This window comes from Amblyomma maculatum, chromosome 8 (assembly GCF_055883805.1).
Source record: "Amblyomma maculatum isolate TAMU_Amacu chromosome 8, ASM5588380v1, whole genome shotgun sequence".
Classification (NCBI taxonomy): domain Eukaryota; kingdom Metazoa; phylum Arthropoda; class Arachnida; order Ixodida; family Ixodidae; genus Amblyomma; species Amblyomma maculatum.
In genome coordinates, this window is record NC_139351.1 from 38,122,553 (window position 1) to 38,146,048 (window position 23,496).

The 23,496-nt window shown below is 47.9% G+C and overlaps 1 protein-coding gene across 1 annotated transcript in view; it reads right to left on the bottom strand.

Moving 5' to 3' along the window:
* The window catches only part of LOC146181010 (receptor-type tyrosine-protein phosphatase kappa-like), a 188,749-nt gene that overhangs the window by 52,741 nt on the left and 112,512 nt on the right, over positions 1-23,496 (bottom strand). The window contains exons 6-12 of the mRNA XM_084576230.1: positions 22,404-22,440; positions 15,632-15,729; positions 11,952-12,068; positions 10,515-10,669; positions 7,865-8,000; positions 4,718-4,867; positions 2,886-2,985 (exon numbers count right to left, since the gene is read on the bottom strand). Coding sequence (XP_084432356.1) covers positions 2,886-2,985; positions 4,718-4,867; positions 7,865-8,000; positions 10,515-10,669; positions 11,952-12,068; positions 15,632-15,729; positions 22,404-22,440 — 793 coding nt within the window. The remainder of the gene's footprint in view (positions 1-2,885; positions 2,986-4,717; positions 4,868-7,864; positions 8,001-10,514; positions 10,670-11,951; positions 12,069-15,631; positions 15,730-22,403; positions 22,441-23,496) is intronic.

Here is a 23,496-nt window from a genome sequence, read left to right on the forward strand (position 1 = left end):
GCTGTTCGAAAAATCACTTCTCAAACGCCGTGACAAGGGGGTGAAAGAGAATGACCCTCTGCAATAGATGGCGGCGCAGACGACGGTCTATTCGAGCGCGGGCAATCCCGGCATCCGCGAACGAGACCTGTGTGAGCAGACAGGGCATTTTGGTCGTCTGCTGCTGTCCGCGGTTCGTTTATTGTGTGGTGCGCGGTCTGCTTTCAGTTTTTGTGCATGTTAAAAAACCCCAAGTACAAATTTCGACCACTTGGAGCTGGAATTTTCAGAGCCTTTCACTACGGCATCCGCCACGAACCTGAGGTGCTTCTGGACGTTAAACCCTAAACAGCAACCAGCTCGATCTCTTTCTTTATTAAAAATTTTTGTGTAAAATACGTATTCCAAACCACCGCAGAAGTCTCAACCTCATCCGCCCACCTAACTTTATGTCGCCCCCTGATACGCTTGCCTTCCCTTGGAATCTAGCCTTAGAGACAATCGGTTATCTTGCTTAACACTTCTTTTTGGGCGAGTTGGTACATTTTTGGAAAGCTTTGAAAGAGCGCAAACACACACGACCACTAAAGACAAGAGACGAGACACAAGTCGAACGGCGCTTGTGCCTCGTCTCTTGTCTTTAGTGTGTGTTTGCGCTCTTTCAAGGTTATCTTGCCTCCGAATTACGAACTCTGCCAATACCAATTGCTTCTTCCTAATTGCTGCTAGAATGTCGTTAATCCATGTTTACTCCCTGACCCCCTCAGGATGCTTCCTTCTGTCGCTAAAGTTACGCTTACCATTTTCCATTCTCTACCTCTACATGGTGGTCCTCAATTAAGCCATTACTTTGGCTAAAGCGGGGCTTTATGCCTAAGTCGCCAATGTTAAACTGGGCAGTGGAAATAATTGTCCTCCTCACGAGCGTATTTATGGCAGACGATAGCCGATGACATGGCCGGACACTGATTGATCGGCCATAATATGACATAGTTTTAGCAGCGCGTAGCCGAACAAGGACGAAGACGGAGGAACACGTAAGACGCAGATGCGTCTTCGTCCTTGTCCGGCTACGCGCTGCTAAAACTATGGAAAACCAACTAGCCCGACAGCTTGCCCTCTTCATAAAATATGACTCAGCACTTTACAAAGTAACGCAATGCAAGGTGTAGAGCTGGTGCAAAAATTGTGCATAATCCCGATTCTTAGTCATTGCACAATGTAGCATGACTCAAAATTTCGCAACGTAACACAATAAAAATGTAATGCCTTCTCACGCGTAAGCATGCAGTCAAAAGCGTCTGTGTCGAATTTCGTTCAGTCTCAGGTAGGTGAGACCTGTTGCGGATACCCTGAACTTGAAATTGCAAATTCGTTATGCTTTACGGGTCACTGCTTCTTCGGGAATAGCCCCGCCTGTGCATAGACGCGGTTTCCTCGCAGTGTCCGAACGCCGGTGGTGTCTTATCGGCTGACCAAAAGTTGGACACTTTCACCACTTTCACACACAACACGCTCGTCACCCGGCCGTGAAACAAATGTTAGAAGGATACTGGAGAGTGCACTATTAATAAAAAGCAGGTCCCTTCTTGCATTGTGCCAAAGTTCCCCCCCCCCCCCCCCCCCCCCCCGCATCATATTTAATTTGCTCGTAGCTGCTGATGTTGCTGTCTTATAGTAACAAATATCACAGAGGGCATAAATATGGGGGGTGCAAATTCGTTACGAGATTTCGGTTTTCCCCGTCGACGATGCACGTCTGACTCAGTCTGCAGCATTCCGTGCCGATATTTCGCCCGGCACATTCACACCATAGCTCGCTTAATGAGTGGTCGCCGAATTCGAGCCTCTACTGTTTTGGTACAGACTGACTTGTAAACATTAGCCAGACATGTCCTCAGTCTTATTTCCCAAAGTTCATAAATTGAAATGAATTATCATCAAGTCGTAAGTTGCACTTTTATGTGAAAGGTCACCTGACACAGATGCTGAGCCCTGCTTTAACCAAGCCGGGCGAGCCCGTGTGGCATAAGAATAGTATGCTTAGATATAGGAATCCAACTGTCCCGGAGGGTTCGATTTTCATCTCAGAAGAGGTACCCCAGTTGGAAGCTTCTGCCAAATTGGTCGTGTCATGTGTTCTGAGGACGTCACAAAAGCGTCCGCCCAACCATTCTCGGTCATGCCACCACCTGCCCTCTGCCGGCCATGTTAGGCAACTCCTCCTTTTTCGCTGAGAATACCGAAAATTGAAACGTCGGACTTCCCGTATGCGACGCCTTTATCATGCTCTAAAACTGAACCCTTAGCTCTTGCCTTAATGTTTACCCAACAATATAACACCAGCCAGAATACAGTGTTGCCTACCAGGAGACCGCTGCCAGCCGCCAAAGAGAAGGTCCATAAGGAAAGCTACTCCTGCATTCCTTACAGCGTGAGAACATCCGGACCATTCAGTGAAGGAAGGAACAAAGAGAAAAATGTTGTTTTCTCCTTCCCCGCAAACGCAGAAGCTGCTGGCGGGCCCATAAGGCCGGTTCACACGCAAGCGATTGAGCGAACTAAGCGGCGAGGGACAGCGACAGAGCGAAAAATTACCGCCGTGTTCAAACTGCGTCACCCTCGCCGCTCGAGCCGCCGCGACCAATCAAAACAGGTTTTTGCATCGCTGCGGCGGAAATCGCTAGTCTTCGCTTGCGTCTTAAACAGGCTACAAAGACAGGACGAGCGAGTTTTGTGATGATTGGTCCCAGCAGTTTCCTCTCCCCCTAAATCCCTCTACCCACTTACCGGTGTATCACACACTTCTTGCGTTGCAATACGAACGCATGGAATTGGTAGGTATCGCTCAAGTGCTCAGTTTGCGCAACGAGCGTCATAGAGAGCCCCAGTATTGGCGGACGTACCGGGCAGAATCTCGATGGAGCGGTTCTTGAGCCGGTTCTCGCTGGTGAGCGCAAACTTGCACTTTTCGGGAGGGAAGGGTGGAGACAGCTGCTTCAGTTTCTGTGCAAAAAAAGAAAAGAGGCTCGTGTGAAATGTCTTCAAAGGGCAACACTGTACCTTAAATTAAACTAGGTAGGCGATGAGGTTGAGAAGTTGCAGGAAGTGAAGTGGATGCAGTAAATATATATGATAGATTTAATTGAAGGAATATGGGAGAGGTCTTCGCCCTGCTTCGGGTGAAGTCCGGCTGATGACGACAGTAGTTTTACGGACTCTATACTACGAGACATTCAGTAAAAGCAAACAACTTGCGTGAATTTTCCGTAGTCCACAATTGGTTCATTGCTTACAAGCGTTCATTGCTTTTGCGCGCAACGCCGTCTCGACACCCCTGCGTCGGTCCCGGCGAGCCACACAATTCTGCACGGTAAAAAGTGTCAAAATCTCTTAAATTCGTTGGACTGTTTCCACTTCACTGGCACAATCTTCCAGATCTCTTCTGCTCCCCAGACATCTACCGGCCTTGGCTACGCTTGCCTTCTATAGGAGTATATTCAGTTACACTTAGCGACCATCAGTCCTTCGCCTTACGCTCTCTGCCCATGAAAATTCCTTCTTCCTGGTTTCGAGAACAGTGTGTCATTAGCTTGCCTTTTTTTCACTGATGCACTCTTTCATCATCATCATCATCATCATCATCATCATCATCATCATCATGATCATCACCAGCCTGACTATACCCACTGCAGGGCGAAGGCCTCTCCCATATTTGTCCAATTAACCTGGTTCTGTGCTGCCTGCATCCACTTTACCCCTGCGAACTTCTTAACCTCATCCGCCCACCTAACTTTCTGTCGCCCCCTGCTACGCTTTCCTTCCCTTGGAATTCAGTTTGTTACCCTAAGCGACCATCGGTTATCCTCTCTTCGCGCTACATGTCCTGGCCACGCCCATTTATTCTTCTTGATTTCTACTAGAATGTGATTAACTTAAGTTATTTCTTTGACCCACTCTGCATGCTTCCTATCTGTTAAAGTTTTCCTACTGTTCTTTAATGAATTTCCCAGCCCACTATGTTGCCGTCATTGAACCTTGCTTTAGCCTTCATGTTTCTGCCCAATAGGTGACTGCCGACTAGGTACAACTATTGTCAGTATCTCACAGTCTGCAACGTCTGAGTTGTCTGTAAATAAAAGAGCGCAATGATACGTCGGAAAGAAGGATGAGACTGTAAACTCCTGCCGGGCATTCTGCTCACTCTGACAGCGTGCATACCTTTGGCTAATCATACCATGGTACTAATCAAGTTCATAAGCGCTAGCTGTAAACATTCATCCCACTCGGAAGTGACCTCTCTGATTGGTTGGACTGATGTGGGAAGCAACTAGGAACCTCTGGCTCCACAGCGAAGCAAGCACGTTTCGCATAGAAGAGACGCTGAACGCCGTCCCGACAAGCACTCTGCGTGTTCTTGCCTAATACCTTCCGCAGTGTGTCATTTGCATTAAAAGACCTCCAAGCCCAGTTCTGAAATTTCTTAGGCAATACCGAATTTACCTGCGAATTGGTCGAATAAAATCCTTGATTTTGTGCTCACTGAAATGGCGCCCACTGATGACTTCAGGCCACCAATGATCTGACTGCGAGCGCAGTCAGACAACACGGTATCTTTCGCTCCAAGATGCCAATCGAAAAATCAGATGGACATCGAAGAAGCCATGCTTAGTAAAGAAGAACACGTTTGAACAGAGTACGGGGATTAGTAAATTATAGCGACTAAACGTGCTCACACCTCGTACTGGAGCTCGAGATCGGTGCCTTTTCCAGACGGCTTCTCCAGCTTGATGCGGGTGAAGTAGGCGGCCAGCTTGTCCTGGGGCTGCCGCGTCGGCTCGCCGAACAGCCGCTCTAGCAGCGCCTCGTGCACGAACTCGTACTGCTCCTGGAGAGGAGGCGAGACCAAAGCGACCGTCGCACTGGCTCATGCGGATACGCAAGGGAAAGTGAGCGCGGTTAGGCAAAAAGGCCATTACGTGTGCAAACACTCCGGGCGTCATTTCAATTTCTGGTTGAGTCTAGGGTTTCCAAGTCAAGCAGGTTTCAGATAAATATCTGAGAAAGCAATGATTTGTGGCTGGTAGCGACTGACATAAAATTTTGGGCCAGCTTACTGCAATTCAAGAGGGCCCTGCGATAGCATTGAGTTCTGGTCCACAGCACACAGATAGAAGCGGATGACTACGATACGCGAAGTACATACAGTGCGAGCGACGGGTGGTTAAACACGTGAGATGGTCAGCGGCAGTGATGGCGTGGTCTAAAGTAGCGACTGGCGAAGCTCGTCTCTTCGCGCTACCACTTTCCGTTTTTAGTGTGCAGCACTACTAGCCGCAATCACGGATTTCACCGAGGTCTGTCCGAAGCCGCTCACTCTCTCTCTTGAAGTGGAGAAAGAGAAGGTGGCTATGCGCGCGTCGCGCGGCTCAGCATTGAGGAGGCGATCTCCAGCAGAAGCCCCTCCCTCTCTCTATCCGTCTCTCCGTGAACTTGAAGAGCAGGAACGGAAAGTGGCGACGCCTATATCAAGAGACTTAACATTGAGGGGGCGGAGCGGCCGCATATATGCACCCAGTGAGAGAGTAAGACAGTGAGACAGTGTTGCGGGCGCGGCGGCCGTCACTGGGCAACGATGCACAGGTTTGTGACTATCCGGAGTGAGCAGCCGTGTGTCGCTCACGCGCCCTCAACTTCGGCATCTTTCCCCTCGCATCAGTCACTCCTCAGCCTTCACGGACAGCAGACGTTCACGGGCACGCGCGGTGATCCCTGGATCTGTGCTCCGAGCTGCTCGCCGCGACGTGAAGCAGTTTGGCTCACCTCTGCGCTTTCACAAGCGCTCACCTTCAAGCGCGTTTCCCTCTTTCTTTCCCCCTATGATCCCACCCAAGACCTTTCGGCCACAGAGCAGTGCATTGTAAAGGGGTACATTGTGCCTATTTTTGTTCATTTCTGAAAATGATGAAAGGAAAGTTTAGGGCGCGGCTGCACCGTGCGTTTGCTTCACGTCGCAGTGGACTTGCACTGCGGCGGCGCAGGTTGCCGTGCTCGACGTGCTGAAGTACAACTGTTACGAAGGCAGCGGGATCGTGAGTCTACTGATTCTGACTAGGAAGCTAAACGGTGCAAGCATCTAGAAGCACAAAGAACGAGGAAATGTGCCGAGCTGGCTCAGCAAACTGATCAAGACACTGAGCGTCGTCGTGAAACGGATGCCGAAGCGAAGAAGAACAAACGTACGGAAGAAACTCTAGGACAACGGGCTACGCGACTGCAAGCGACGGAAAGGTATAAAAAGGATAAGCAGTGCTACGCAATACTTCGCATTTGGTTAACTATGTAAATTGGCCATCATTTTTTATTGCTTGCTACAAAAGTACTGCACAACCAAAAAAGAACAAAGGAATGTGCTAAACAAGCGTTGAGACATCACAATTTCACACCATGCCAGTATCATTTGGCTCCATTAAAGAAATCTAGTTGACTGCACCAGAGAAGCAACGATGTCCGAGGCTTTTAATTATGTTCTTACCCGTTCTCGAAGATTTCTTTTTTCCACTGAATTCATGTGCTGCCCCGTTTACAGTTCAGAAACACGCTACCTTGTTACTCGAAAAGAATCACTGATTAGGCCCAGCAAAACGTGTTACCTGTCAGCTCTGCTCTGATACCTGACTACTCTGCTAGTAAGCAATGCAGAGGGTTGATAAAGGACTACGAGGGGCGTACATCAAAATTATATTGTCATTAATATAAATTAAAAAAAAAGCGCATAAGAGAGGCATCGAAAGGAAAGTAAGTCCATCTACATTTAGCACAAAATAAAAAGTGTGGTCTACATATTACCGCGCAATACTGCGACAGCATTAAACCGACAATTGTAGCATACACCGGAAAAAATGGGAAGCCTCCAATTGATACACTTTCTGTATTTCAAGAGTCGATATTAAAACAATATTCACGCCGCGCCGAGGTAGTGACGATGTATATGGATGGCGTCAGTGCTATAAAAATGTCATGAAATCGCGCAGACGATTTGAACTCGGCCAAACAATTCTTGAGGGACAGGAAGAGAGCAGAGTAGTTCAATGAAGAAAGCGAATTAATGCTACGGCTCTTCGCGCCCAAGTAGAAATGTGCGTTTACTTCAAACTGTTGCTGTACGCAATGTAAACAAGGTGCTCGATGCTCTTCAAGATGGACAGTTTCTTTTTCTATTCGAGCCCTCTAAAATTCCAATTATTAATTTTTAGCGGTAGGAAGAAAATAGTTATTGGCTCCTGACGTCTGTAAATCCGAAGGCGAGATAATCAATGGTCACTAATGGCAACAGATTAGATTCTAAGAGACGGTAAACGTAGACGGGCAGATAAGATCAGAAAGGTTTCCTGCATCAGATGAAGGATGTACAGGGTTAAATGGGTGAGTGTTGCAAGGCTGATGATGACGGTGAACATGCTAGAATTAGTTTAAAAACATTAAAGATCCCTTTTTCAGCGATTTGCCAGGCTTGTTAGTTCAGTCTCGTAGTCATTAAGATACGGCCGGTAGCTTAACAGGCAGCATTCCGAAGTGAGCTTATGTTGCATGACAAAGACAAATTTGCCTCGGCGATTAGGGCGAGTAGAGCTTACAAAGCTTGTGAGAGATTCTCTTTGTGCACTCGTACTAAATTTAGGGCAAGTTGCCGTGACCTAAACGGAAGCATTTTCTCCACGAATACTCTTTATCTAATAATAAACGCTGAAACAGGCGTGTACTCGCCCTGCAGCCACCTACCCACCGCATTGAAGGCTCCTTTAAGAAAAGCGTGACAGCAAGACCAACATGGTACACTTGTGGCTATTTTGCGTGCTCACGCGGTACCTTCATAGAGACGTACCACCGTTTCTACCAGGTTGACCCTCTGTTGCCGGAGCTTGTAGAGGAGGCCCATGATATCGACGCGCTTCTCGGCGCGCGCCATGTCCAACGCCGCCTCCAAGAGCACAATGGTACCCGTGCGGCCCACGCCGGCACTGAAAACGGATAATCACGGATGCCGTCCTCATCAAAGCCGGACATGCACGGCAATAATACACGCATCTGTGTCCACCCAGAATACACACGCGTGCCGCAGATTATTCTCTCAGCTGAATCGTTGAAGCCTCGCAGCTCACATTTCGCGTAGAAATGGCATTTTGTCGTTAGTATTTTTGAATATCCAATTGGTTTGGGTACTTACCTGATTAAATTAGAAGAGGTGAGATATTCGCATCGCATGCAGCGGCGGCTGCGAAGCTAGAGAAAATGCTGCCCCAAAGCTGGCATCGGTGGCGCAATCTTGTGCTGTTTCCAGCCAACCTTCCTTTGCCTCTCCTTTTGCTGTGAAAGAGTTGCTGGAAATAGCCCAAGATGGCGCCCCCGGCGCCAGCGCTGAGGCAGCGGCTTGTCTTGCTTCGAAATCGCCTCAAACGATACAAACATCCGACTTCCGATTGAACCAAGCAAGCACCAAATACAAATTTGTATAAAATGAAAGGGGGTTTTTACTGTGTTTTAACAGGGATAATAGCCCTCTCGAAGTTGCACAGCGAACCACACAAGAACACAGCCAGTCTAGGCCTCCACAAGCGAGCTCGAGCAGAGGAGCGGCACTTCGTCGTCCTTATCCTCGTCTTCGTGATATTCTCGCCTAGTTCATCCTCGTCTTCGTAATATCCTCGCGTAGTTCACTACACAAATAATACTGCCGATCAAATGTCATTTTTGTTTGAGCTGTGAGGATCCAGCGGTTTAGCCGAGACCAGAATTCTATGGCGCGCATGTAATTTTGACGCGCTGTACAATAACAGAGCGTTGGCCTTTAAGTAGGGTGCACATTTTCATTCAGAATTGAAAACCTCGTCCCGTACGTTACCAGTTGGTCACTGGATCCGAGGAAGCGACGGGTTCAACAATATCAAGGATACGCAACAGCTCCGCCTTTGGAGTTGCAGTAAGAAAAGAAAAACATACGTTTGGGATAAGATAGCCACGAAGACGCGAACGCATTCCCTTTGTTATGCATAGTGCGCAGAGCAAAGCATATGTTTTTCCCTGCTTACCAACATGTCACGCGTTCCAGCACTCAAAAGCGAAGATATTTATACCTTTAAAAGAACATTGATTTGGGCTAAATGGTTCTACATGTTTAAGAAAGGAATTTATAGCGCGAATAAAGACACACAGCGCCTCTCCTGCGTCCTTTTTGTCTCTATCTGTGTTTATTGCGCTATAATTTCCTCCCTTACAAAAATATGTATACCCCATCACGCCATCGGCTAGCTTTTCCACGCCCTAACCAGACACGAAAGCCAACAGCAAAGAGTATATATACGGAGTATACGGAGTATAACGAAACCAACCGCATTTTTCTTTAATCGAGTATCAGATATGAAGATGGCTTCTGCGGTACAACCGAACTAGGATTTGGTGGTGGTGGGAGAAAACATTAACTAACAAGCCTGGTAATCAATTTTCAATATTTACCTTTTTATGTAATTCGGTGAGACGTCCGGCTGCATTTAAAGATTTGTAACCGGCCATTACTATATAACCGCCTGAGAAAACGCAATTATCGTAGGCGCTATGTCATCACATTTGTCTATCCCGTGCAAAAATACGTGCGCTTTCGAAACACCCACGCTCTGAGCAATGCGTGCATCAATCCAAGTTGCAAGAGCCACGTGAACTTACTGGTCGCACCTGCGCTGGGGCGCAAATAAAAGTTCTCTCTCTCTCGCTCGCCGGTGCTCCAGTCTAGAAGAGAAGGTCACGGGACACTTCCGCCAAGTAAAACTTTCTCACGAGCTAGTTGGTACACGATACCTAATAAGTGCTGGACGCTTAAAAGACGATCGAACATTAGAAAGAAGCGTAACTTATAAATTTCATCATAATCATCATCATCATCATCATCATTCTGATTATAACCACTGCAGGGCGAAGGCCTCTCCCATATTTCTCCACTTAACCCGGTTCTTCTACATTTAATAACCGAAAAATGTGGTTAATGCATTCTAACCTGTCATACATCTTTTTAATGCTGTTTGCCATATATTGTTTTATGTTGTTATTTATCTTTGTAAGCCGATGTAAATATATCAAAGCTCGACACGTGTTGATATGTCTTCATTATTGGTTCACGCACTGACATGGAGATTTCTTCCCGATATATCAGCGGATATTTGCGCCTTCATTAACCCTTTAAATGCTATTAAAGTTGGCTTCTGTCCTATCACCTATACTTTCCTGTGTTGGTATTAGCGCACAGCACTTATTAAGTAATGCGCCAAGGAGTGATGCCACAACGTACGTTCTTTAGAGCGCGTGATTTTTGAAAGTGCGAATCTTCGGCCCAGCCAGCCAAATGTTTTCCCCCAGCGTCGATAGTGGTCGCATTTTCGAAATTTTAAAAACTTGGCCAGCTACAAACCTTCATTTGGAAAACATCCAGAGCTCACTAGTTCATATTAGCCATTCCAACACTGCGAAAGAGGGGGACAGGGTACCTGCAGTGCAGCAGCAAAGGCGCCTTGCTGGAGGGCGCGTGCGCCTTTGCCATCTCGATCATCTCCACCAGGGACAGCGGGTGGGCAGGCACGCCGTGGTCGGGCCACGCGGTGAAGTGGAACTGCTTCACCACGCGCTTGGTCGCTGCCCCGGACTGCGCATAACACGGAACACCAGGTGCTTTACACAGGCCAGAGCAGGCAGGCAAAAAGTGTGTCGGCTGGTTGCCACTTCCAATTGATTTTCTTTCTGCGAATGCCTCTATTCGATTTGAATAGGAGGTGAGAGTGATGTGGTGTGTCCCACAAGGTCAAGAAAATAGGCGCTAAGGTTGGAGTCTAGGTAATTTTTTCTGCTCCAAACACTCTTGGTGCTCTGTACAAACGTGTTAATAGGGAATAGACCGAGCGGATTGAATGCAAGAAATAACACCAGAATCCACTTGTCCAGTGTAAGAAAAACGCTGTGTATGTAATTCCGATTTCCTCTGACAGGTCCTATTTAGGGCGAACTGGAAAATCTATTAATGTCAGGTTGCGAGAGCACGCTAATTCCCAAAGTGCCACTACCGGTTTTAACCTAGTCATTCACCGCACCGGATGCAAATTTTTCCTCTGCTTGACAAAACCCGCATATTTCAACCGGCATGCTCGAAAAATTTCGGAAGCCTTAATCATCAATAAGAAAGATCACGGCTGCGTTAGTGCATCTCCTATCACACTCCTTCCGAAAGAAATCGCCTTTCTTGGGTATCAGTCATGATGCTCTTCAGACGTCTCTCCGATGTACCTTTGCCCTTGCTTTTGTTGTTCTTGTTTGTGTTTACTGCATCATTCTTTCCTCTTCCTTCTGAAATGACACGTGCTATTCACCTCGTCACTTTCGTTTTATCCTTGACGCGCCTGTAGCAAGTTAAAATTTTCTTTACCCTTGTTATAATTTATTCTTGTTTGCTTTCATCCGGTCACCCCTGATCTTACTCCCGTTCACTTTTGTTGCCGGTTCATTTCTAAATTAGACGTAAGCATCACTTGTCATGAGCTGAGCACGTGCGCATTCTGTTTGTTTTCATTGCGGGGTTACGGTATATATATATATATATATATATATATATATATTTCTGGAATAAACGTCAATTGAAAAAACAAAAAGTCAAGCGCCTGTGCTGTGTTCTTGCTCCGTCCTGTGTTAACGTTGTTTCCGCCATGCTCTCAACGCTAACCTGCTAAGGAATTATACAAGTCAGGTCGTGCCAAACAGTGCCTGCGCACGCCTTAATCGGTTTTAGCATATTTAAACCACGGCTAATATTTTCCAGCGCGGACCTAAGCCCTCGACGCCCATTTTGCTCACTTGAGTTAATTCAGACATGACAGCATTCTCGCCGAAGCGAAAAGAGCGACGTTGCTCGCCCAGTGAAAAGTGCGGACACATACCTTGTGAACCTTGAAAGTGCGGATGGTGTAGTCGACGAACACTTCCTCCGATATCAGCGTCACCATGATGTCGCCGTACTTGCTGCAAGTCTCGGGCCAGTAGCGCTCAACCTTCCGCTGCGGGGGAGAAACGGGCAAAAACGGCGATGTCATCGCTCATGCCCCACTGACGTCTGCGGTTTAGTCATTGCTGTCACGACGAACTCGAATTAGGTTGAAACGGACATTAAGAGGCGCGCGCCTGCGATGGACAACGGCTCCAGGGATGGGAGCGTGCGGAAGCTGGCGCTGCAATTAAGTAGTCCGGTTCACATTCCTGGAGCAGCGCGACATGTCCTAAAGCCGCGGGTGCTTCGCCCTGAAATGGGCACGATCCGCATGCAGTGTCCATTAATGGCATTCGAGGATGTGATCGGCCCTTAACTCTGCCGACAGTATATGACCAATTAGCCTTAGCCCGTATATGAAATAATGAGGGTTGGGATTCTTGACGGTGCACTTCAGATCATTCCTCTGCTTCGTGTGCAGAAATGTGACAACTACATTGACGCTTTTGTACAACTGCGCTTTTGCACAAGGGAAAGTGCTGTATGACGTCTATCTCGGCTGCACAAGGGGGTTATGTCCAAACCACCACCGAACAAGGCTATGGGTACCGGCATTGCCTTGTCCGGCTGTTAGGAGTGTGCGCTTGGAGAGATTCGCGAGTGTGGAAGCGTTATAGAGAGTAGCTCACATGCGGCTAACGCTCACGTTTGTACGCCCCAATCAGAGTTTCTAAAGAGACTCAAAGGTAGCATTCCCATGCTGCACCTTGTACGCGATCACACGAACAGTGGTCACCTTAAAGTCGTGGGCGATTCCGTATATTCACCTTGTTGAAAAATCCTCTGCTTCGCATTGCAGCTAACGTTCGAACATTTTCGATACGCCCCCGGACCCGCCCTGTGATGAGGTTTCTGCGTCTATCTTCCAATGAATTACCATGCAGCCACAAAAAAGTTGAACTGCTAGTTTCGCAATCATCAGTACCGCAATTTACTATCAAATATGCCAACATCCCCCTATACCTTCCTAGTTTTTTTCACGTTGTTGGCCTCCTAAGCTCTAATCGAAAACCGACGTTTTCTACCGACATATACTTACATATTAATTGCCGGAAATTTCAGTATGCATCGGCTAATATTTCTGAGGCGGGTAAAAACAGTTCTAACAGTGCCAGCGACTACCACAGTGAATATCTTGTTATTAACGCAACCCGGGCGCTTACAATCATCGACAGTTTGCGAGCCTTTTCAGTGAGAAATGATGCGGGCTTGTATAATCGCCTTCTCCATGTTTCGCGCTGTCTAACCATTGCACGGCATGATTACAAATGACGTCATGACAGTTCACGCATAGCGGCGTAGCACGCCGAATAACTTGGTAGGCTGTACAATGGCCCAAAATATCGGACACTGCTCGCCAAGACACGATGGCCTTCGCACGCAGCAAGATACATGTGCCCAATACTGGTACTGTGTTGATAACGTCCCCCTATACATAAGACCAATGCATTCCACAATGCACTGCCAATAATGGGCCCATTGTTTGTGTTGCTTGTGTTCCGCCTACAGAGGAGTAGGAAGGTTCTTAGTGCTCACAGACCTCCGTTGTCTAGTTGAACCAGCAACTGCTCTTTTGTGTTGCGCAAGCCGTTTACAAAGCCTCCTTTTAGACAAAGTTGCGCTACCTGCGTTAACGCGGACGCAGCTAGCGATGATGAACAGGAATAGTCAAGTGCGCTAAACCGCTCCTGTTTGCCTTCACTGACCGAGTCCGTTCCAATAAGCACACTTTTTTAGGCCAGTTGGTTCACAGCAGAGGTTGATTCTCAGGACAGCGTGAAGAGGGCAAGCAAGGAACACAGACACAACGGGACGCTGTCCTGTTGTTTTCGTGTTTCTCCTATAAGCAGCCCAGGCCTCCTAAATGTGAAGTTAAAGCCAGGCCCAGTCACAAGCACAGCTTTATCTCAAGAAAAAAAGACCATTAAGAAGAACCGGTGTTATAGGTCCACGAAATTTAGTCTAGGGCCGCGATGCAAAGACGACGAAATGGTATGGAATGCACAGTGAATGAGACAACTGCATGTTCCTTCGCAGTTTCTTTACTTTGTACGCGCCTCGAATTCCCAAACTATTGCCGACTAAAAGACGAAGAGACGCATTCAGAGGAAGGCCATGGACTGCAACTAAATGGATAAGGGTTTACTTTGAGCCTCGCCAGAATTTACGTCACGTAAGCTTTCTTCAATGTGCCAGTACCAACCAGCTTAAGGAGCATCCAGACAACAGTGTACAGGCTTGAATTCACTCGCGGACCAAGCATTGCGCAATGTGCCACTTTCAGTGCACTAGGTCTTGGTGGGTCCGCGGGCACCTCTACGCTCGGCCTCAACTCGTGTTTCCTCGCTTGTGCTGCTATACTGGATGCTCCCTCCGCAGCGTTTAAGGGCTTCTGAAATGCTACTTGCGGTAATACTCTAACGCAAGAAATCTACAGAAGTGGCATCTGTGGGTATTGAAGTCAAATTTGAAAGATTTGTCTGAAGTCATTAAATCAAAAATAATATTTAAAAGTAATCACGGCGACCGCTCGCGACCGATTTGGGCGGCACATCCTCGCGTGCAGACCTCCTCTATTACGTCAATGGGGCTTGCTGGGTACGCCCGTTCATTGAATGCTCTTGCTTATTCGACGCTACCAGGTTACGGGACTGTTTTTTTTTTAAATGCGAGCGTGGGTTGACTAGAGAGGGAGAAGAGGAGCATTATTTTAGATCGTTCGTATGCTCGGTGCTATTGAAGGTAGCTTAAATTTATTTGCGTTGCGGAGAGGATCGATGGGATATCTATCGCTAGTGCGCGTTTGCTAGGTTTAGTTAAGGAGGTTTTCTTGGGCCCTTCAAGAATTGAACTGAAGAAAAGAAGGAAAAAGAAGGAAAGAAGGAGAAAGGTGATAAGTGCGGAGGAATGGTGACAGAGAAACGAGAGAGGAAGCACTCACGGAGATGCCCGTGGTTATCTTGATAGGCTGCAGCAGGAGGGGCCATCCAGAGAGCAGAGGAAGAGAGAGACAGCGAAGAAGCCGTTAAACGGAGACCCAGAAAGGAAGAAGACAGTAAGACATGCAGTAAGTCTCATTAGCCACTTTGGCTCAACTCTTTGTTCCGAGAAAATGACTTCAGTGTAGTTAAGTGGGAAAGGATGCCTATGGGCAAAAATGGGTACCTGGTCTTTGTAATCCTGCAGTCATGAGTTCATCTCTGATTTTCACATGCCGAGCTATAATCAAAATTCCAATTCCATTGGAACCACCCACCTTACGCACATGCGCTAACAGAAAGGTCAAACTGAAAATGTTTGGAACCTAAAATGTGTCGCAAACAATATATATTTTTGAAAAGTTCGCGCTTCTTCTACGCTATGTAGTCCTTCCCTATGCACCCACGTTTATGCATCTGTTTCCTTTCAGAGACTCGAATCTGTGAAAATGTTTTTCGACAAGGAGATGGGTACGTGGTGGTGCCCTGCTGTATCTGTGGCCCCCCGTCGCTTCTTCACTGTACTAGCATTAGGAAACAACATATTTCCGACAACGGTAGGCGCGTTCTTTCGGAGGAGTGGTCGAGTGCGCACCTTTCCTTCTTCCACCAGGTTGGCGGCCATGATGAACTTGCAGATCTCCTCCTGCCACACCAGGCGCCAGAAGTCGGGCACCGTCTTCTCAACGGGACCTGCGAGTGCCGACGAAATTCCAGCGCAAGTCTCTCGACGGAAGTAAGGTCACTTCACGTGATCGCCCTTAGAGTGTCATCTTGGGGCCGTCATCATCCGCCTGTTTTACACTCGCTGCAGTGCCTCTCCCGCAAATTGACCTTGTGCAGTATAAGCTGCTGGTACATAAAATGATTGTCCCCTTCACCCATTCTGCTAGAAGAGTTAAAAAAGAAGCCAGTTGATATTGCGTTTCCTCCGATTGGTATTTTCCTGCTAACACCGGTTAGCCAGCTAGCCCACAGAATGGTTAGTCTGCTACAGCGTGATACATCAGTGGCGCGTGTAGGGCTTCCTCTATCAGTCTCGAGAAATAATGAAGGCCCGCTAGAAGCGTACTTGCGTACTTAGTACAGTGTCAGAATGACATCACGACAAAAATATAAGTGATAAATATTGAGACAACATCCCGGAGCAACACTTGGGCTACTAAGCGCGGCCATTAGCGGTAAGCTGCAAACTAAGGTAGGTGAAAGGGCTCTTTTACCATGAACTGACACTGGACAGTACACGAGGTTTTAACACATTGATGATAGATGCTCCACATCGGAAAATTTTGTCGATGTTGGTCGTCCGGCTACAAAAGCCTTTCTCAGATTTCACCCGCGCCGGGCGTCGAAAAGGGGCACGCGCATTTCCAGTACGGCGACGCCCGTGACCAGGGTGTACACGCCATTGACAGACTCTCAATAAACCTGTCGGCTCCTGCTTGCAGGTAGAATGATTAAGTAACCGTTTGGCATAGTTCACTGATTCTCTGAACAGAAATTCCTCCCTAAACATCAGATATTGTGGGTGCCTGGTCACGCGTAGTAGGAGGGCAACGAAGTCGCGGAAGCCCTAGCTCGAGGGAATAGTAACCATGAGGGGTCAAACCCCGACTTCAGTTCTTTTCCAGAAGCTTCCGTCACCTACCAACACGACTCCACTTCCAAAAATCACAACATCGCTTTCTCCCTCCACAAAAGAAGTTTAATGCTATGGAAAATCGAGACTAGACGTAACTGCAGACCGATACATTCCCCAATCATTCAAAAAACAGCATCATTTTTCCCGAGCGCCATAAATGCGAGTGCTCGTGGTGCGACGACAGGCCAGGTATATATCACTTTACATGTGGGTAAAAGGCCCCGAAACCTCCGGGCATCAGAATACATAGAGCGAAAGAGCAATGACAGATCTCTCTGTTAGCTCGGAGCTTTGTCAGCAGCACGCAATTGTTCTGCAAGCTAGAGAGGCGGCCAAGGCCAGTGGGGTCTTGAGATGACACCACCCATTGTATATTTCTCCCCGAGTATTTTGTTTTCCTAGTCAATAAACGTTTTCTAGAAATACTGCTCGCCCGTCCTGTGTGTATATATTTGAGAGTTTGTTAGCGCTGTGGAATCCCTCCTTTTCTGAGTAGTACTACTCGTGCAGATTGAATTTTCAGCCGAGAACAAATAGTAGGCGAGAGCTTAAAGGGCACCTAAGTTATGGACAAAAGAGTAGGGTAAAGTCGCGTGGTCGTCCCCTGGCCGTTATTTTCGATGCGACTAAGAGGCGCTAGTGTGCCAAGTACCTGGAAGGTAAAGATCGAGGGTGCCAGGGTTCGCGCTAGTCGCGTCCAGCGCCGCGCGTATGCGCCGACCAGCTCTGACTGACGCGCGGGGAGCCCGGCGCTCGATGCAGTTGTTTGCAGTGTGGGTTGTTATATTGTCAGGCACTGCGCAGCGACTGGTGTGAACGAAGGGAAAGCGACTGTAGTTAGAGGAGGCTGACCGCGCTGATCCTCCTACCTCCGAGCGCAGCACGACTCCGCCTCCTACCTGGCCGCGACGTTCACCGTCGCCGCGCCGCCGCTCCAGTCCACCACCCATGGGAAACTAGCTGGTGCGACCGATGGAGGCAAGATCGCCGGCCGGTCAACTTCGCCCATACCTCTTCCTATTGTTATGCTTAAGAACAAAGTGTGTGCGTGTGAACAATGTTAATACAATTGCTTTGGTGGACACTAGTGCTGCTGTGTCTGTGATGAAACTTTAAATGAAACCGTCTCGGCCAGAAAGTTATCTTTGCTGGGACCGAGCGATCGCATTTTGCGGTGTTGGGGACGAAACAAGTCCTGTCGGCCTTTGCTCGGCTTCTGTTGAATTAGGTGGCACAAGTTTCAAGACCGAATTTGTTGTGTTACCTCGTGCCACGCATAACGTCATTCTATGCATCGATCTTTTGCGCGAGTGTGGTGCAACAGGGGACTTTGGAGCCGGCAAAAGTTCTGTGCGACCACACATGCTGTCCGCCTTAGTCGAAGATTCGTCCTCGAGTCGCGACAATTTGCTTTTCCTCACGGAAGATGTGATATTGCGAGCTCAGATAGCCGCTTTTGTCCCAGCGTAGTCTTCCAGAATTCGAATGGGGCATTGTCAACCTATACTTGAACCGGACACCTGCAATGTGTTTCAGAAAAATGTGCTCGTCCCTCGTGCTGTTGTCGACGCAGAAGATGGCTGCACGCACGTGTAGGCCCTGAGCCTATCCACACATCCTGTGCGCTTGCCGGCTGGCTCTAAATTCGCAAGATCTGAACACTATGTTCCCGAAGCTATCCTGGCCATTTCTGATTGCCCCCTAACTTCACCCAAGATGCCAGACTATTCTAAACAGTTACGAGCGATGATCAGGAAGTCGTTATCCTCTACCGGTCGACGTACACTGCAGGAAGTTCTCGTGTCTCGTGGTTCTGTGTTTGACTTTGCCAGCACAGGATAATCTCTTTATTCTCTGCCGGACTCTCGCATGCAACATCCAGTTAACAGGGGGAATGTCAATCCCATTAGGCAGAAGCCGTATCGAGTCTCTCCAGCCGAGCGCAAAATTATTCACGATCAAGTCCAAGAGATGTTGCAAAAAGAAGCGATTGGCGAGTTTTCCAGTCTCTGGGCCGCGCCCGTAATACTTTAGAAAGAAGCACAATTCATGGCGATTTTGTGTCGATTACCATCTCTTGATTTCAGTGAAAAAGGACGTGTACCCACTGCCGCGCATTGATGGTGCTGTTGCCTGTCTGCGCTCGGTGTCGTACTTTTCGTCTGTTGATATCCGCTCCGGGTTTTGACAATTAGCCATGCGCCCGTGATACAGAAAAAAGACTGTCTTCATGGCTCCTGACGGCTTGTTTGGATGTAATGTAATACTGTTAGGCTTCTGTAATGCGCCTGCGACGTTCGAGCGTTTCATGGACGCGGTTCTTCATAGCCTCAAATGGGACATTTGTATGTGCTATTTGGATGATGTTATTTGGTAAGACATTCGAAGAGCACAATGAATGACTTTGAATCGCCCTCCACTGTATCAGCAAAGCTGGGCTCAACTTAAATTCTAAAAATTGCCACTTTGAAGAATGACAAACTCTTGTCTTTGGCTTCCTCGTGAATAAGGACGGCGTTCGACCTGATCTGTAGAAGCTGGCTGCAGGTGGAGACTTTGAGAAGCCACATACGGTCAGAAGTCTTCGGAGTTTTCTTAGACTGTGTTCGTATTTTCGCCGCTTTATCCCTGGCTTTGCGCACCTTGCACACTCGCTAACTGCACAGGGACGCGCAGTTTGGACACCCGAGTGTGATTCGGCATTCAACCAGCTGAATTTTGCTCTGATCTCGGCACCCTTATTTGCCACCTTTATCTTGCCGCAGCCACGGAAATTCACATTGAAGCTAGTAGTGTCATCCTTGAGGCGGTGCCCGTATGCATTCATAGCGGTGCCGAGCATGTAATTTCGTATTCCATCCACACCTTAACGAAGTCGGTGAGTAATTACACCGTAAATGAAATAGAATGCCTAGCTGTTGTCTTTGCCGTCCAGAAACTCCTCCCATACCTATATGGACGTTCGTTTACGATCGTGACCGATCATCATTCCTTATACTGGCTCATAGGCCCCCGCGACCTACCTGGTCGTCTGGCGCGTTGGTCATTACGCCTGCAGGAATATGACTTTTCTGTTACCTACGAGAGTGGTTGTCGCCACAGTGAGGCTGACTGCTTGTCGCGCCATGCGTCGCCAACAACGACCGAACAGACAGACTTCGAGGCATGCTTGGTCTTGCTTTCTACGCCATTTTCAAGCACGCAGACCTTTCCGTCAGAGCAGCAAAATGACCTCCTCATGTTGCAACCTTTTGTTGCTGCGGCCAACATAGGCGCACGTTTCACACCATTCATCATGTAGGATGGACACCTGTACAAAAAGAATTACTCGGCTGATGGTGCAACCGTGCTTTTCACTGTCCCGGAAAATCTGCGCAATTATGTGCTGCACGCCATGCAAGACACATCGTATCGGGTCACCTTAGGTTTTCTCGTACATTACACAGGCTTCGTCAGCGCTTTTATTGGCCGAAAATGTACAAGACCACTAAACAGCACGTCTCCAGCTGTGACCAATGTTAGCGCCTCAAGTCTCTCACCACTCCACCTGCAGGTCTTCTCCAACCGGTACAGACACCATCGGTGTCTCTTGAAAAAGTTGGCATCGACTTGCTCCAGCTCATTTCCCAAGTCTTCAGAAGGACGCCGCTTGGTTATCATCTGTGTGGATGTTTTGACAAGATATGTGGAGAATGAAGCGCCTGTATGCACCAAGGCAAGTGATGCATCGTCGTTTATGGTGCACTAGATTGTTCTCCGCCATGGTGCTACCCATGTCACCCTCAGTGACCGCGGACGACAGTTCACTGCTGACATCGTAGAATTACTTCGGTTATGCGGCTCCAACTACCGCCACTCTCCACCTTAACACCCACAAACCAGTGGTCTGGCTGAGCGTACAAACCGCATCCTCACCAACATGTTGTCCATGTATGTCGCATCGGACCACCGGAACTGGGACACCGTGTTGCTATTCGTGACATGCGCGTATAACGCCGCGAAGCATGAAATCACCGGTTATTGCCCGTTCTATCTAATCTGCCTCAGGATGCCTCGCGCATTTTTAGATACCATGTTACCCTTCTCGCCTCAAGACGACCCTTCTGTCTATCAGGTGGCATGCCGTGCTGAGGAAGCTCGTCTCCTGGCCCTCCTGCGCACATTGTCGTCACAGCTCCACTCCAAAGAATGCTATGACAAGTGTCATGTTGAGGCCACATATGCGCCTGGAGATTTCGTGTGGATTTGGTCACCTTTACGGAAGAAAGAGGCTTGTGCCACAACTTTTTTTTTAGGTACACTGGACCTTTCGTCGCGGTCACTAGGTACCACACAAGTAGCCTATATGGCTCATCTTAAGTGCTGTGTCTGTCGTTCAACCTCACTTGCTCGATAACGAGCTTCGTCTGCAAGAAGGGAGAGGGGGAATTGTCACCCGCCACGCAGCGACTAGTGTGAATGAAGTGAAAGTGACTGTAGTTAGAGGAAGAGGCTGACGAAGTTCGAAGAAAGCTGGCCTGGCTACCTGCTCCGCCTCGAGTTCATCCCCCTCATCTGTGAATACACCCATCCCACCTTAACAATATTGTACTGTACTGGAATACTACTAATTGTACAATATAGTTATATGACAAAGCCTGCTTTAGGAAAGCGCCGACCAAAGCATGTAGAACTAGGAAGGCGGGAGAGGGTGCCCAGCGGTGGCAAGGAAAAGGACGTGAGATGAGCAAGCAAGGAACGGTGAAGAACAGAGGCTAAAGAGTGGAGCCCTGTAACTAATGAAAGAGGGCGAAAGCCGTAGGCAGCGCCAGCTTGGTGCCCTTTTTCATTGCCATCTAGTGCAGCTTTCACATTTATTTGAATAGACGAGATAACAAACAAATGTAGCGCGCTGCAGAAAAGCAAGCATGTGCATAGCGAAGGAATCTCAAAGACTCTCTTTTTTGATTTTTTTTTACTGCGCATTGATCTAAAGCAGCTGAAAAATTCGAGATTCAATTACGCCCTCTTAACTGGAACTCCAAGGCCACTGAACAACTGCGGCTGCAAAGATCACTGCATTCAAAGCAAGGCGACACAGTGGCCCAGCAACCGCCCACGGTTCTTGTATCTGCTGGAAGATGTTCAAGTAGATGTCAAGTACATATACGAAGTGCATTGCACGCTTCTACAAGTCATCATGCGGCATCCGCTTAGACAGGCATCGCTGTGAAACCGCATCGATATCGAACTTCCAAATTCCAGTATTCGTTCTTTTTTTTTATTGCTGGATGTATTATTGACAAAGATCATGATTTCAACCCAATTCGCTGTTATCACTTGAGAAACATGTCTTTATGTAGTGTGATGAAAACATGTGCCTTCTCCTTGTCTTTTCTAGTTTTGCTGCACTTTGCGTGCACCGTAAGCCCAGCGAGTGACGCTATATCCTTAGTTATGCGCCCCCTGTATTTTGCGCATCTCATTTTTGTGCTATCCTTGCTAGGCTTGGAAACAATGAAAATATAAACGCCGTATGAAAAAACAAAAATGCGGTCTCTACACATTCATGTGAATGAAGGTTTGTGCAACTTGAGACATGTCGGATCAGAGCGAGCATATCCTCTCCACTTTTGCCTGCTTCTGTTCTCCATGGCTTTCACAGTGGGCACAAACCATTCACTCGATATGGGCCTGAGCGACAGGCTATATCTGCAGCGAGTCTAGAGCACGTTCAGTTCCTCACCTTGAGTGCAGATGTAGGCCTTGGGCTTGTGGTATCCCTGAGCAGAAAAGAAACACAAACAAAAAGCAACAGCTTAGGAGGACGCTTAAGTATCACAAAAAGCTGATGCGATAGCGTTTCCGCATTTATTGTTGCTAAGCGCTAGACTTCAAAAAGCATATCGCGCGCAACGAACGTAAATGGCAGCTCACCTTACTCACGACTCAAAGAGCAGCGGTGCGACATTACTTGACCGCCTTTATTCCTTTCAGCGAAAGTGCTTCTTAAAACCCGGCGTCAGCGTTGTAAGCGAAAAAATCAAAAGCATATGCATCTGATATGTGGCAGTTGGCTGGCAGCACGGTCGGGCGATGGTTGGTCGGCTGGATGTGTGACGTCACAGACCACATGTAATCGATTTCGCAGAATCTTCCAACGCGGGCAGTTCCTGTGAGGCGGAAATCAAATCCTTGGATACGGTAGTGCTATGCCACGTATGCACAAGGCTTGATCAAGCGGGGCTATGCTGTATGTTTTCTTCTTGAGGGATACTGGTAAGCTGCAGGTCGTCATCTGTCAGTACTTGCCAAATGCGCGTGGTGTGCACTCCTATCTGACTCCTGTGGTTATTTACTGTCTCAGCAGTGACCTATGGAGCCGAAAGGCTCGTGGAAAAGGTTGTACTTAAGTTGAGGACGACGCACAGAGCTATGGAACAGAAAATGGTAGGTGTGATGTTAACATAAACAGGCGACCGCAGTGTGTCGGGAACAAACGAGTTAATTACACTCTAGTCAAAATCAAACAGAAGAAATGGGAACGGGATAGGGCAGGACATGTAGTGCGAAGAGAGGATAACAGATGGTCGCTAACGGTGAGAAAATCGCATTCCCCTGGTGGGCGAATATAACTAAGTTTGCGGTGTCAACTGGATGCAGCAAGCACAGGGCTCGCTTAAATGAAGGAAATGAAGTAGGCAGGCATATGCAATTGCTAATATTGAAAGCGATGTCGATGATATCTATATTGCATAAAGCTACTGTAGCTTACGATAGCATACTCATGTTATGTGAGAGACAATAGATATGTAGGGGAAGGGGCAGCGATCTCTGCC